This window comes from Serinus canaria, chromosome 8, assembly GCF_022539315.1.
Source record: "Serinus canaria isolate serCan28SL12 chromosome 8, serCan2020, whole genome shotgun sequence".
Classification (NCBI taxonomy): domain Eukaryota; kingdom Metazoa; phylum Chordata; class Aves; order Passeriformes; family Fringillidae; genus Serinus; species Serinus canaria.
In genome coordinates this window covers 28694535-28710011 of record NC_066322.1, presented here as the reverse complement: position 1 = coordinate 28710011, position 15477 = coordinate 28694535, and the positions used below count along the sequence as shown (strand labels likewise).

Sequence of the window (15477 nt, the reverse complement as noted above, 5' to 3'; positions counted from 1 at the left end):
ATGATGACTGCTGGTGAGTTCGCCCTTGCTGGGGGCTTCAGCCCCTCTAAACACACCCCAAAAGGTGGAAAAATGGGGGCAAAAAAGCAGTATTAAGCTTTGAAATGTAGGTCCTCCCTGTAACACTGCTGTGCCTTGATGGAAGAGGGCATTTCCAGGGGGAACCCACCCCCCGGCAGGCTGATGCCAGCCCACCTTCCTGCATCCAGATCTTTCAGACATGAATAAAACTTTGCAGGGTGGTGGGAGCTGTTGGCCACCAACATTTACACTGAGTGCTGGGTGGATAAGCTGTGTTATTCCCAGTGTCTGGGTAAGGCAGAGGAGCACAGCTCCTGCCCTGCAGTCACCTCCCTTCTCTTGCCCTATGGATGCCACCACATTTGTGCCCTGTCTCTGTGAACCTTTGCTGTTTGGGAGGCTGCCATCCAAACTCCACAGCTCCTGAACCTGGTGCTTTCCAAACAGCCTGTGCCACCCATCCCAAATCACATGTTACACACTGCCCCAGCTCCATGAGCACAGGACAAGCTTGTACCACACACCCCCTAAAGCTGATTCTCCCCAAAACTCCTCCCCTGGCTCACAACCCATGTAACTTTCTCTTCTCCCCCTGTAGCATCCATAGCCTCCACGGACATGGGGCTGCTGCTGCAAGATGATGTTTTTGTTGACTTTTTCAACATCTTTCTGAGCCTTCCTGTAAGTCCACTCTGCACCATAAAACCTGAAGCCTTTCGGAGCTCTCCTCAGGTGAACTTTGTGTGGCATTTTAGAGGCCGCAGGAAAATTGGGCTGGAACAGTTCAGGCTGGAAAATGAGGGAGACCTGAGGATCTCAACTTGGAGATCAAGGGTCTGAAAGGGAATTTGATGCCCTTCTGTGTAGTGGGAACTAACTAGAACCCTGGGCTCTGGGCTCCTCTGCCACCCTCCATCTCTTTCAGCTCTCTCTTTCCGTTTTAATCCAGATTTTTGGGCAGACCCCCCTTTACATCAGTGGCACGGGTCGGTGGTGCCTGTGGCCAGAGCTGCCGAGCCACCTGGTGAGAACATGTCCCTCGTTAGAAGGGAGGAGCGGGAGGAAGGGCACGGGGCAGGGGAGGGAAGGAGCCGGTTTGTCACTGCCAGGGCCCCTCTCTGGCTCTCTGTTCGTGCAGCTGGGCGATCATTTCAACCCCGGGCGTCGTTTCGCTGTTAAGCCCTGGGCGGAGCACGATCCATTTAAAGTCCTGCTGCAGTTTATGGGGTTTGTCCATAAACACCGAGAGCATGTGCGGCGGCACAGAAGGACACAAACATCAGCCCCTCGTCCTGGCTCCCTCCTGAATTCAACAGGAGCCAAGCCCTGTGGGTCACCGCGCTGGCTCAGCGCTCCCTCCCCACTCGTCCCCGTTCCCCCCAGCCCTTGCAGCGCTCGGATCCCAAAGCGAACAGGAACCCCCGCTCCTCTGGAAGCCCCCGGGGAGCTGCCATACCTGGGCTCTGAGAAGGCGGGCGAGGAAGAGGAAGGAAGCCCTGGAGGAGCCGGGGCTGCCGCGCTCGTTTTGGGCACAGGCAGCGGCTGTAACTCGAGTATCCCCCTCGTACCTCAGCACCACCATCGCCATAAAGCAACAGGGCGCCTTCCCCACCTCCTCCCGGTGGCAGGGAGCTCTTACTCACCCTAAAGGCCGGCCAGGAGCCGGCTCCTCGCTCGCAGCTAATCCTCTCCTTGGGCAACGCAGGATGCCAACCCCGCGGCTTTGCTGGCTTGGTTGGAAAAGCACCGGCTGCCTCACTTCTGCAAATCCAGCCTGTGCCTGCACCTCGTCCTCTGCCAGAAGCTGCTGGCGTTCATTCGCTCGGGGGAAGCAGGTGAGTCATCGCGGCACGGAGGAAATCGGATCGGCTGCTCCTTTGCGCCCGGGCTTCCTCTCGCTGCGGGGCTGGCACTGCCGGGTGCCTGCCCAGTGGGTCGTGCCTCTGCTCCGGGTTGGGAAGGCGTTGCACATCCCATTTTTAGGGATGCAGCGGGTCCCGGTGGGATGTGCAGGGATTTACCCCACCACGCTGTTCTAAGTACCTGCCCAGCAGGGTTCACCGAGGGGTTCAGGGGTGGAGCGGGGCTGGAGAGCATCTTGGGGCACGGGAAGCCGAGGTGCCCATGCTGCCTGGGAAAACGGGCTGTGGTCTCTCTTACTGGCAACAACTCGGGATTTTGCTCACTTTGCCCCTAAAATGAGTCCTCTCAGTCCAGCCAGGTACTTCCTCAGCCTGCGTGTCAACTACCGCTGGGAAGAAAGCAGTGGCAGCAGGAATACTGATTCTCATTTCGGAAAAATAAGCAATTCACTAAGGCTTTTCCTGAGTGCATTGCTGCTGCTTCTCCAGTCGGGTTGAAAATCAAAGCTAGAGGAAGTTGCAAGTTCCTTGCAAATGCCCATCTTTTCTGTCCTGAGCCCCAAACTCAGGACAGAAAAGATGGGCATTTGCAAGGAAGAGAGGCACAAGAACAGGACAAGCTGTCCTTGGCAGGGGCGAGTTATCCTTGCAAACACCCCGTGTGCATCCCACAGCCTGCCCGAAACTCCCAGTCCAGGGTGATTTGCTGGTCTCCCTCCAGCAGCCTCTTTCAGGGTGGGAGCTGGAGTGTTTCCTTGGGATGTGGCAGGCAAGCCCTGATGCCATCTGTGCTGTGTCCCACAGCAGAGCTGCTGAACTGGCAGAGTGCTGACCAGTGGCTGCTGGAGAGGTGCATCAGCGGGAGCCAGGGCATGCAGCACTTCTGCGCCTTCCTCCGAGGAACCCCAGGTGGGCACGGGATGCTCCACAGCCCCCTCCCTGCCAGCCACGGCCCACCTGCCTGGCAGGAGGCTGGCACAGAGCTAGGGTCATGGGTAAGATGCCAGAGAAAGCTTTGGAAGGTGAGCCAGCAGCGGAGCTGGGAGGGAGATGCACAGCCGTGGCTTTGCTCCGCTCTGTTCCCTCCGTTCGTCCAGGTGATCTTTCCTTCTGCTTCATCCACCCTCGGGACTTCCAGGGCCTCCTCCCAACTCCCATCCCTTCTCTGATCTGTAGGGGAAGAACTGATCGACTTCTGGCTCATCTCTGAAAGGCTCCTGGGTCTGGATGAGTCGGATGGGAGTCAGAGGGAGCTGTTCCTGTGCCCTGGAGCACAGGCTGAGAGCCACTCACCTGCGTGAAGGCTCCAGCATCCTCACCTTCTGCACCACCACCGTGGGTAAGAGGAGCTGGGGATGAGCACTGCCCTTCCAGAGAGTGGATCTTTCCTGGCTGCTCCCAGGGGGATGGGATGCCATCCCCTGCCTGGGGAACAGCCTGCACAGAGCCATCTCCCTGTTGTAATTCCCTGAATCCATCTCAGGATCTCTTCCGAAAGCCAGGCACATCCAGTCCGTCACCACCAGGAGGGAGATCCTAAGCAAGATGCAGGAACAGGTTCTTTTTATGATTCAGAGCTACTGGCTCCCTAAATTCTTTGTGCACTGCAAGATGGGAATGGAGGAAGAAGAATTGTGCAGGCCTTTGCTCCAGGAATATCGGGAACGTTTATCACAGGCTGCCTGGCAGCAGCCCCAGGCCTTTCAGAGCCCCTCCCCACCATGCACATCAAAAGGAGCCAGGGTGTGCCAGGGCCCTACTGCAGCCAGAAGGCCAAAGCAGAGGTCTGGGCTCTGGTCAAGGAGGGGAGAGACAGCCAGGAATTGAAAATGGCCACTTTTCAGGTGAAAGCAGAGAAGCAGCCAGGGCCAGCTGGGAGCAGGGAGGAATTGTGTCTGGATAAGGATGCTGTAGGATCCATTCCCCAGCACTCACAGCATCCTGCCTTTGGAGGCAGAGGAGGAGCAGCATTTCCTGGAAGACCTCAGTCCAGTGCAGTGCAGGATCTGGAAAACCTCTCTAAGGAGAAAATACCCTCTGGCCTGCTTCCCTCTGCATCCCTTGCCCGGCTGCCATCCCTGAAAAAGCCAATCAAGACCTTGGATTTCCTTCCCTGGGCCCTGAGTGCCGAGGCCTGTGCTGGAAGACCCTTCAGAGATTTCCTGCAGCACCAGAACCGGCCCATGGAGACTCATCTCCTGGACCTGTGGCACGACCTGGAGGAGTTTCTGCCTGTGGTGCTGGACTCCAACAGAGAAAACAGCTTCTTCCTGCGCCATCTGATTGGGGAGAAGATCTGCAAGACCTACCTGGAGGACAGCAGCATTGAGAAGCTCCCCTTGGAGACCAGGACTCTCGTGAGTTTGTGGAACCGTCTGATCTGTGGGGAATTCTCCCCCTGGATATTCAGAGCCCAGAAGGAGATTTGCAAGGTACACAGGGGTGCTGGGTCAGGCTGGGAGGTACAGCTGGCATCGGCACCCCTGTGGTGGTGTGAGGGCTCTGGGGATGTTTAGGAAGAGAAGCATTTGGAAAATGAAGAGGAAAAGGGATTAGGAAGGGAATAACCTGCAGTCACCTTGCAATGGACCAGGCCAGTGGAGAGGAGCTTCCTCAGTGGTTTGCTGGGCAGCAGAGCAGGGCTGGGCAGTCACTGACCATCTCTGGTGGCCCTGGCTAGGTGCACATTCCAGGACCATCCTTTTGCACCCACCATGGCTCCAGCACAACCCCAGTAAAACCCATTTGGAGTCCCAGCCCCTCTGGGCAGCCCCATGGACCAAGCTGGATGTGCAGGCGTGTCCTGGGCATGTCAGCATGTCGTGAGCCACCCGTGGCACCAGCACTGTCACCCTGCCTGAGGACAGTCCCCCTTTGCTCCTCCTCAGGTGCTCTGTGGCCTCTATGAGGAATTTCTGGCTGCTGATGACAGGACATTCCTCCAGTTTGTGGTAAGGGGGATGCACAGGGGCATCCCCTGGGTGGTGTGCAGGCTCCAGTGGGGATGTGAAAAGTTGGAGAGGGAGTGAGAGAGGGAGGGAAGAGAAGCCCAGCATTAGTGGTCTGGCATCCCACAATATCCCCAGCCAGTGCTGCCACAGGGTGACACAGCAGATCCTACCCTGCTCCAGCTGCCTGGAGCAATGATCCTCAGCTCTTCCAGCACAGCATCCCATTCAGCTGGCAGCACTGCAGGCACAACCTGTGAGAGCTCCCCTAAGACAAGCTGTGACCCTGCCTAAAAGCTGGGAGAAATGTAATTACAGGCTTTTAGGGCAGGCATGGTTGAGCCCAGCACTTCTGGGAGTTGATCTGCCCTTTCTTTCCCTTGCCCACATTATTAATGTGTAATTATTACTGCTATTAATGTGACTCATGTGCAGGACACACATGGGATAACCCTGCCCCAGCACAGGGGGAAGAGACCATGCAGCCTTTTAGCCTATGACTCAACCACCCTCAAGTTTTCCCCTTTTTTCCCCCATCAAAAAGGATGATATAAGAAATCAGAGTCACACCCTCCTCCCAGGCTATTATTCCTCCTGGCATCAGGAATCCCATAAAACCTCACCAAATTTCAGCATCACACCCAGCAACCTCCTTGCAGGAGCATCCCACCTGCACTGGTACCTGCACAACCTGTGCAGGCAATTCTTCTCACTGCAGATGGTGCTCTTCAAACCAACTGTTTCCCCAGAATGAAATGGGAAATCAGCTGCTGATCCTGGGAAGGTTAAGGGGAGGCTGTCAGGGCTTGGTGTGCTCCAAGACCTGGCTCCCAGAGCCTCAGCCACGGAGAGCTGAGCACTTTGGAAAAGTCAGCTGGCAGCTCCCAGCTGCTCTTAGTGGGAAGTTAATTAGCTGCCCAGGTTTTAAAGCACCTCTTGTGGAGGAAATCTCCCCTCTGAGGCCAGAGCTGCCCTGGGAGTGCAATTGGCACTTCAGCAGGGTTGGGCCCTGCTCTCTGTGGGCACCATCCCAGAGCCAAACTCCTCCTGGCACTGCTGCTCCGCTCTCAGGGAGCTGCTGGCAGCTTAGCAGGGTTATTTTGGGGGTCTGCTCTCAGAAACCAGCCTCTCTAGCCCTTAGGCTGAGCCTACTGGTTGTCTTTGGGGAGAGGCAAAACCTGCAGGAGGGTTTGGGGCAATGAGGGAGGCACTCCCAGGGCACCAGCTGGAGCCAGCCCCGGGGACAACAGCCCACAAAACAGCACACCAGGCTGCTGGGGACACCTTCAGGGCTGTTCCCAGCCCTCCTGCGGGGATGTTTTCTCCTCAGGAAAGCTGCAAGGCCGTGTCTGGGCTACCTCTGGCTGCCTGTACATCCCAGCCAGCCTGAGCTGAGCTTTGTGCTCTCATGGATTCCTTCCAGACTGCTTAAAGCTCCAGCAGAGGTCTAAACCAGGCAGGTTTGTGGTCTGAGGCACAGTGAAACACGTGGGTGATGCCCTGTGCAGGCTGAGCTAGAGCAGAGGCTGGACAGAGCTAAAGAATAAAGCAGGGATTTATTAAAAGGCCTCAATGGATCCACCTTGGGCAGCACAAGAGCCCAGCCAGGGCTGCACCCAAGATGGACCAAAATGGTCCCAAAATGGACAACTGGTCACGGGGTCTCTCATTTTGATCAGTTCTGCTCCATTTGCATGTTGGAGTTAATTGTCCAATTCCAGCTCCAGCCCAGGCAGTCCCATCCTTGTTTTTCTCTCTCCAGCCCACGTTGTTTGTGCTCCTGGGCTGAGATTTGGATCATTTGTCCTTGGTGCCCAGCTGGAGCAGGAATTGTTTTGTCTCCCTGCTCTGTGCACAGAGCTCACCATCCCCTCATGTGAAGCCCAGACCCACACACTAAAGCAGCACAGAATCTAAAAAACACAAAAGCTCAAACCTGAGGCATCCTGGCACAGAGCTGGAGGTGGGGAAGGTGCTCTGTGCCATCACCCTGCCCTGCTCTCACCACAGGCTCCAGGCACGGATGTCCCCATGGCCGAGGTGCCAGGCCGTGCTGCTGGCAGATGGGGACACTTCCACCTGTCCCAGAGGATGAACCAGTCCCTGCAGCTGGGCCAGGCCTTGCATGGCACGAGGAGCTTGGAGGAGATCTCCTCCAAGCACTGGCAGCTGCTGGCTGCTCGGGACCTGCAGAAAGGGGGCTCCATCCAGGCAGAGATGGAGCTGCTCCTGGGCAGCGCCGGTAAGAGGGGGCTCTCCCTTCCTGGTGGGGCTCACGTTGGCTGAAGCCTCTAAAACATGTTTCATGCTCTGCTGGTAGCCCTAAACAGGTGATGGACATCATGGGGTGGGTTTGTACCGTGGGTCTGGGAGGCTTCATTTGTAAGGAAAGCTTTGGCAGCTTTTTTTTTTTCCTGTCAAAATCAGTCAGAGCTGTCCACTGGGATTTTAGACCAGGGCCAGATTCCCTCCTGCCAGTACCAGGGGCACCAAATGCCACATCCCTGCACTGGCCTGGATCACCAAATCAAACAAAGGCTGCAGCAAAGTGGCTGAAGCCCAAAGCCAGCAGTGGCTCCTGTCACCCCAGTGCCACATTTTGGCCTTCTGAGGGTGCTGGGACTGCCCATGCTGCTGCTGCTGCTGCTGGTGTAACCCCTCAGCTTTGTTCTTTTGGGAATTACACCCATTTTCTAGGCACCTGTGCTGCACTGAGGGCGACAGCAGTCCCCTGTAGCTTGTGGGCCCTCAGTTTTACCCAAGAAATGCAGTGCCATGGGCAGATCATGGAGCAGGGCACACAAGGGGACAAGGAAGGTGACAAAACCCAGCCCTCAGAGCCAGTGTTCATGTAACCAGAGGCAATGGCCACGGGGTCTGTCCCCTCTCCTCTCTCTGATGCAGAATTCCAGAGGATGATAGCAGATGAGCTGGCTGTGGGCAGCCCAAGCAAGGAAGAGGAGCTTCTGCAGCTCATGAGTGCAGCACTCGGTGAGCCCAGGCAAGAGGCTGGGTGGGCTCCCAGACATCCATCACCCTTGGGGAGCTTCTCCAGAAGGAAGGGCCCATCCACCACCACAGGCTGGGCTCTGGGGCATTAACCCAGCCAGGGAGGGTGGCACTGGGGGATTTCTCTGAAGCAGATGCTGAGGAGGTCAAACCATGAGAGGTGAAGTATCAGTGATGATGTGAGAGACGGGGAGAGGGTGAGGTGGTCAAAGAGTCCGATTTTATTGTGGACTACAAATGCTTATAGACTGTTTTAGGAAGGCTAGTAATGCTTTACTACAATGATTGGGTTAAAAATCATATCAACAAACTTATACATTTTAAACATCTCTTGCTTGCAGAAGTCTTGATGTAATTTTCTTTTTCCAGTAAACCCATCTGATTGAATCTTCTTGCAATCTTGATTTAATCCTCAAAGTTCTGTTTGCTCTTGCCAAGGCATCCTGTTATCAAATCTCTCAAGCTAGCCAGGTCCAAAGTCCATCATCTGTCTTGTGTGTCCCAGTATCCCAGTAGTGAAGGGCTCCCTCAGTGTCTCCTGGGCCAGAGTCACCACAGAGACACCACGTGGAGGCTCCAGGGTCCAGCTCTCTGCTGGCACCTCTGCCTGTCACCTGGGGAAGAGGCCAGCCCTGTTTCTGTCCCCACAGCTGTTGCATCTGAGAGGATTGCTCGAGAGAATGCTGCTGCTGCTGCAAGGAAGAGGGCAGCTAGAAAACGCAGGTCAGGCACCTCACAGCACACAGCTTTGCTCCTTCCACTCTTTCAGGTTTTTCCCAGAGCTCCCCTGTAGTGCCAGTGCTCCCTGTGTGCTCATTTGGACCTCTCAGATGTAGGGTGGCCTGTGGGTGTAAACTGCAGAATTACCAGGGAAAGGAGAAAAATTAACAATCCCCACCCCCAGTTCAGATTTACTCTTCACACCTTGTGCAAATCTTGTGCACTTCATCCTCAATCAACCCCCAGAATGCCACCTGAGCAGTGCTCAGATTCCCACCTGAGCAGTGCTTAGATTCCCACCTGAGCAGTGCTTAGATTCCCAGAAGGATCACTTAAAATCACACCGTGGCCATCCTTAAATCTCTGGACTCACATCTCACCTCCTGGGAACACTCCAGCCACGAGTCCTTGCAGCTTCCCACTGGGATACAAAGCAAATGGAAAAATGATGGTGAGCACCTGGGCTGAGCTGATTTCTTCAGCCCAGTCATGCAAATGCACCCTGCCCAGCATCCATCCCACCCCAAGGGGCCAGACAACAACTGCTATAAATGCATTTTTTCTATGGCCCATCAGCACTGATATTCCATGCAGACCCTCACCCCAAACCAGCAAATCACTTCTGGGCCTGCAGGCTGCTGGACTGGAGGAGGAAACACTGCAGATAAGCAGGACAGACACTCCCATGTGCAAGAAGAGAGTCCAGGGGAGGGTATCCAGTGCCCTCTACCATTGTCCAACCTCCTCCAGGACCAGAAATCCAGTGGGACCCCAAGCCCAGGGCCATCCCCTATCAGCTGCTCCCCACCTTAGCCCCCCTTCCATCACACCAGTGCCCTCCTTGTGCCTCTGGCTGCCCTTGATGCTCTCTCATCTGGCAGGTTGGAGGAGGAGGGTGAGGAGGACGAGGAGGATGAGGAAGATGAGGAAGATGTGGAAGAGGAGGAAGGACCCAACTATCAGAAGAAGAAGAAGCAGAAACAGACACAGAAGCAGAAAACGACAGAGAAGCAGAAGAAGACAGAGAAGCAGAAAAAGACGGAGAAGCAGAAAAAACAGAAGCAGAAGAGGAAGGAACAGCAGCAGCAGCAGGATTTGTTGCCCTGGAGCAGAAAGCCCAGGTCTAGGCGTCCTCAGCTTGTGCAGGAAGGGACAGAGAACTTAAAGACACAGAGGATGGTAAGGAAAGACCCTGTGTCCTCCCAGGCTGAGGGTGTTTGCCAGGCAAGGAAGAGAGGAGGTGCTGTGAGACAAGGGATGCCACATAAATGCGGTGAGGGGGTCAGACTTGGAGAGCTGCAGAAAGGCAGCAGGGAAAGGCTCCCAGAAACTGGGGTCTCCTCCAGCCAGGTCCCATGAGCTCTTGGAGATCTATTTCACAGCCAGGATAGCTCAGCTACCTTAGAAGGTGTAAAATCAGCAGGATGGCTCCTGTGGCAGTGTTGGAAACAAAAAGGTTTAATAAAAGGCAAAATAACAACACTTTTTACAGAGAAAAACCAAGCCAGGTGCAAGAGGTTCTTCTCCTGGTAAAACACCTCACAGAAGCGATTTGTTTCTTTGTTCTCTTCTTTTTCTAGTAAATTGCTCAGGTGGGACTTTTTGGCTCCTGTCCAATTAGCTATCCTTAAGTTTGAGGTGAAGTCCCCCAAGTCCTATGAGATTTCTTTTAGGCTAATTGAGGAAAAAAACTTCTGGGCTTTTTTCTAAGGAGACAAAGGAGAGTTTTGTCACTCCATCAACAGGGGGCACATTCCTACAGCTCCCTCCTGCAGGCTCAGGACTGGCTGAGCAATTCACACCATCCCCTGCGGCCAGCAGGGAAACAGAAATGCTGGAAAGCAGAGATGATGCCTGGGGCACAAATCCTACTGCCAAGGCTGCTCCAGCTCACAGTGGTGGGTCCAAAGAGGAGGGCTCAGCCCCAGTGCTGCAGCTCCCTGGCTTGTGGTATTGTCAGGGATCCCTGTGGCAGTAGGGAAAGATCAATCTGACTCCATGTTCTTGGAAGGCTAATTTATTATTTTATGATCTATATTACATTAAAGACTAGAGAAAGGATACAGACAGGATAAGATACTGTCTGTATCAACAAGATACTAATGAAAAACTCCTGACTCTCGCCAGAGCCTCGGCACAGCTGGCACTGATTGGCCATTAAGTCAAAACAATTCCCATGAAACCAATCAATGACCAGCTGGTAAACAATGTCCAAACCACATTCCAAAGCAGCAAAACACGGGAGAAGCAAATCAGATAATTATTGTTTTCCTTTTTCTCTGAGGCTTCTCAGCTTCCCAGGAGAAGAAATCCCGGGCAAGGGGATTTTTCCAGAAAATATGACAGTGACACTGGCTGATGCCACCTGTGTTGTGTCTCCACAGGGATGGGCCTGGGATGCCATCCGGGAGCTTGTCAGGAGCTTCTGCAAGTTCCGGAGGGACATGAAGAAACACACGCGCCGTGCAGAATTTGAGGAGTTTCTTCGTCAGGAGCGAAGAAACAAGAGGGAAAGTATGTCCAGTGTCCTGCCACCCCTGCTCCTCCCTCCCCTGGGTTTAGGTAGAGAAGAAAATGGAGAAAACCTGTCCCTTACCTCCCACCACCATGACTTAGTGCCCTGTTATGCTGTTGCATCTCTCTCAAGCAATGTTGCATATGCGAGTTCGCATCCCTGCCTAAAAAAAAAAGAAACCAACCCAAAACAGGAAACACTAAATGGAGCTAAGGTGAGACAGGCCAGAAAAACAAACAAAAGGAAACTGTTTTCTGGGCAACAGGGAGCTGACCTGAACAGAAAGTTTACACACAGGTTTGAGAGGAGGCAGGAAAAGCAGTTAGAAAAGTAATCTACTAAACACACAGACACCCTATTTAGATCAAGAGAATTTTGTAGATGGGGGAAACAGATTTTTTCCCTTTCATCCTCACTCGTTATCTGCTTGTGTCAGAGCCAGGGCCAACAGCTAGACAGACCAGCAGGCTTTAGCAAGAGGCCATTCCCTATGGAAACAGTGAACATAAACACTCTGTGGGTGCAAAGAGGAGGAGAGATGGGGGAGATCACCAAGCTAGAGAAAAGGTATAGCACACAGGACTAGAAAGGCTCCCAGCAAATTGCATGCAGCTAAGGGGAGGTGAAGGAGCAAACCCAGTGCTGGGCAGCAGCACACGGCATCTCTTCCCCTGCCTCAGACATGCCTGTCAAGGAGAAGAAGAAGAGCAAAAGTCCTGCCAAGACCCCCCACAAGGGCAAGGGCAAGGGCAAGGGCAAAGGGCAGCAGCAGAAGGTGACGCTGATCAAACGCCGCATTTTGGACAAACAGATCATCACCGTCAACTTCCTCGTGGATGACCTCCGCTTTTACCTGGAGATGGACAGGTAAGTTCTGCTCCCACCTTCTTCTGGGCGCTCAGGTACCTGGTGGTACAGAATCCCAGAATGGTTTGGGTTGGAAGGGAGCCTAAATGTCACCTCGTTCCAGCTCCCTGCTTTGGGCGGGGATGTGTCCCTCTGGACGAGGTTGCTCAGAGCTCCATCCAACTTGGCCTTGGCACCAGCCTGCCTTGGCTCTGACCTGAACCCATCTCTGATGGAGACCTCCAAAGCCCAAACCCATCTCTGATGGAGACCTTCCAAGCCCAAACCCATCTCTGATGGAGACCTCCAAAGCCCCCGTTTCAGCCTGCACTCATCCCCTGGCTCAGGGTTCCTGTTTGGAATCCTTTTGGTTTGGCAGTCCCAAGCAATTCAGCGTTTGGCTACACCATTCCGGATGTCCCAGTTGTGGTGGCTTGTCTCCCTTGACTCTGTCCATGTTCCCAACAGACCTCCAAGCCCAATCCATGGCCAGTGGGCACCAGCCCTGCAGCCAACACCCCCACATTAGGAAAATCCCCATCTTTTTGTCCTCCTCTTTTCCCAAAAAGTGAACCCTGTGACCACGAGGGTGGCAGAAGAGGGAGGTGGCTTTTCCTCCAGTGTCACTGCTCCACGGGACTGCTTTGAGGACTGAGGATTGCTTTTCCTGGCCAAGCAAACACCCAAGTGTCGGATTAAGCTCTTTTCTGACACAGAGATGGGGCAACTGAGAGCTGTTTTAAAAACTTTTATTCCATTTTCAGTCTCATGTGAAAGGTGAGACAATACAGGTGTTATAATTCAAGCTATTACAATCAGAAGCCAATTAATTCTTAATTACATTGCATTATAAGTGTTTCTTGGCCTATCAGCTTTTGCCACACCATGCTGTAAATGCCTTAAAGCCAATCATCTAAAATTACTCCTCTTGGGTCCCACTACAATGCATCTTTCATAGTTCTAGTCCTCTAAAGTACTTAGTCTTTTTTGCAAGGCCAAAGGAATTTAAGAATTTTCTACAAATCCACTTCCCACACCAAATTAAGCAAGACCAGGACTGTCTAGCCTAGCAGTTAAGCAGCACTTGTGCCTTGGCAGGTTTTCCAGGCTGGCTGACGGCGTGGAAGCTGCAGCACCCCAGAACATGGAGTCAGAAAAGCACGGTTCCTTTCTCAAAAAGAAACTTGAGGTCATCAGCAAACTTTTCCTGGACTCTGACATCCCCCCCAAGCTGCGGGTGAGACCCCAGGACCTGCCCAGGAAGGCTGGAGGCTGCTCATTGCTCAAGGCCGTGGCAGCACAGCTGAGAACAGTGGTGGGGAAAGAGGAACAGGAGGAGGTCTGGATCTGCTGGGGGGGCTTTGGGGTGTGCTCTGGAGCCTGGGGCTTCCACATGGGGTGGGAAGCAACCCCCCAGCAGGTGCTGATAAATTGAGAACAAGCATGTGGATAAGGATGGGAAAGATGGGGATGATTCTCCAGCATTACCCGCTGGAGAAATGCCAGGCCTGGAGTGCCAGGATGGTGCTGCCCAGCACCAGCCCAGTCCTTTCACTCCTCAGAGGCCGGTGTCACCATCATCCCCTCCCACTGCACCCACCCCATCTCCTCCCAGTAGCTCTGCCATCTCCCCTTTGGAGGGCACAATGCTTCCCACAGAAACCCAGGTGGGATCCTGCCCTTGTGCTGGGGCAAGCAGGCAGGATGGAATTTGGGTCTCTGCTTAGAGACTGCTGAGGTGGGGTCAGGCAGAGAAACCTGGCCCCATCAGGAGTGCTGCAGAGTGCTTTGGTCTCTTCTGTGCCCAGGTCAACATCTCTGAGAAAGAGAGGGATTTAATCTGGCGCTCATCTTCCAAGGGGCCGCTGACCCGGGCCATCTACCACAACGCCAAGGTCGCCCTCTTCCCCATCCTGATGTACTTCTGGAGAAGGTACCTCTCCATCCTCCCTCTTCCAAGGTGGAGGAGGCTCTGGGGATGCCACCCTTTATCTCCAGCCACTTGTTCCTCTGCCATCAGGGATGCTCCCAGGGAGTTCTGGCCATGGAGAGGCACCAGGGGTGCTCCCAGAGAGGAGTTCTGGCCATGGAGAAGGATCAAGAATGCTCCCAGAGAGGAGTTCTGGGCATTGGAAGGGATCAGGGAGGTTCCCAAGTTGGAGTTTTGGGCATGGAGAGGGATCAGGGAGGTTTTCAGGGAGGAGTTCTGGCCATGGAGAAGAATCAGGGATGCTCCCAGGGAGGAGTTCTGGCCATGGAGAAGAATCAGGGATGCTCCCAGGGAGGAGTTCTGGGCATAGAGAAGAATCAAGGATGCTCCCAGGGAAGGATTCTGGGCATGGAAAGGGTGAACAGGGGTGAGCTGAAAATGCAGAGGAGATGCTCCCTGTGAGCTCAGCTGGAATTGTCTCCTTGGAGCTCTGCTGTCCTTGCTGTTTCTCACGCAGGTTCTGCACCTGGAAGGTGATGAGGACCTTTCGGGCCTACCAGGAGGTCAGCAGCTCTGGGATCCCTGAGGAGGAACAGAGCTTTCAGGAGTCCAAGGGGGACAGGAGCTCTCAGGAGCCCAAGGGGGACAGGAGCTCCAAGGTCCAACAGCAGGAGAGGAGCTCTCAGGAGCCCAAGGGGGGCAGGAGTTCCCGGGTCCAACAGGGTGAGAGGAGCTCTCAGGAGCCCAAGGGGGGCAGGAGCTCCCAGGGCCGCAAGGAGGGCAGGGTTCCAGCCTCTCCACCTGCAAAAACCCCCTCGAAAGCACCCAAGACGCCTGGTCCCAAGAAGCTGGAGGCCACTCCCTCTACTACACAACATGCTCCAGGTTTGTTCTTCCAGTGCATAAACACCCAGACCTGACATCTTTCAGGTTCCCCTGGAAAGACCTCCTCCTTCACACAGGCTTTGAGGGTGTATGTGGTGCAGGCCTGCTGGGAAAAGGGAATGGAATATTTTGGTTTTTCCTGTCAAAATCAGTCAAAACTGTCCAGCGGGATCTTAGACACTTTCTTTGGTGAATAGGGAAGTGAGCACAGAGACTTGCCCTGCAAAGAGCTGTTGCATAATTCCTATTTATTTCAATAGCCAAGTTAAAAATAGTCAGGCACACCCCCTGAAACAGAAATAAAAACCCCCAATCTTTTGGGCTGCAAGTCAAATGGGAGCAGGAAAAGGAGAACAACTGCGCAGCCAAACACCAGGCCTTCCATGGAGAGAGCTTTGAATATCTGGAATGGAGAATAAGCTCCATCAGGATTTGAAGTGACATCTCCAGGGAAAGAGATGTTTTTTCCTCCTCATCCCCTTGTTTAGTTTTGATACACTGAATAACTCTAAACTGGAAAACACAGAGCGATGCTGAGCGCTGTCAGTCTGCCTGACAGCCCGCTCCTTGGCTTGAATATTCATTTGGAAATTGTCTAATTGATTTTTGATTAAAGGGGAAACCAAAATAGGCACATACTAATCTTGCATTGACGGATGAGTGGGCGTCAGCAAGCTGCTGCTCTGCTCCCCTGTCATTTATCACTGTCAAGTTCTGGCTAAAAAGCAGCAGAGTTTGAGG

The 15477-nt window shown here is 53.9% G+C and overlaps 1 protein-coding gene across 1 annotated transcript; it reads left to right on the top strand.

The window, feature by feature from the left end:
• Positions 1-14771, top strand: RGSL1 (regulator of G protein signaling like 1). Its single transcript, XM_030226234.2, is given in 18 exon segments — positions 1-13; positions 620-702; positions 971-1045; positions 1727-1856; positions 2688-2792; positions 3060-3145; positions 3147-3222; positions 3367-3576; positions 3579-4315; positions 4772-4834; positions 6842-7073; positions 7736-7822; positions 9442-9455; positions 10945-11074; positions 11756-11942; positions 13020-13158; positions 13730-13854; positions 14369-14771. Coding segments are annotated over 18 exon segments (2895 nt in total).
• The last annotated feature ends 706 nt before the right edge of the window (positions 14772-15477 follow it).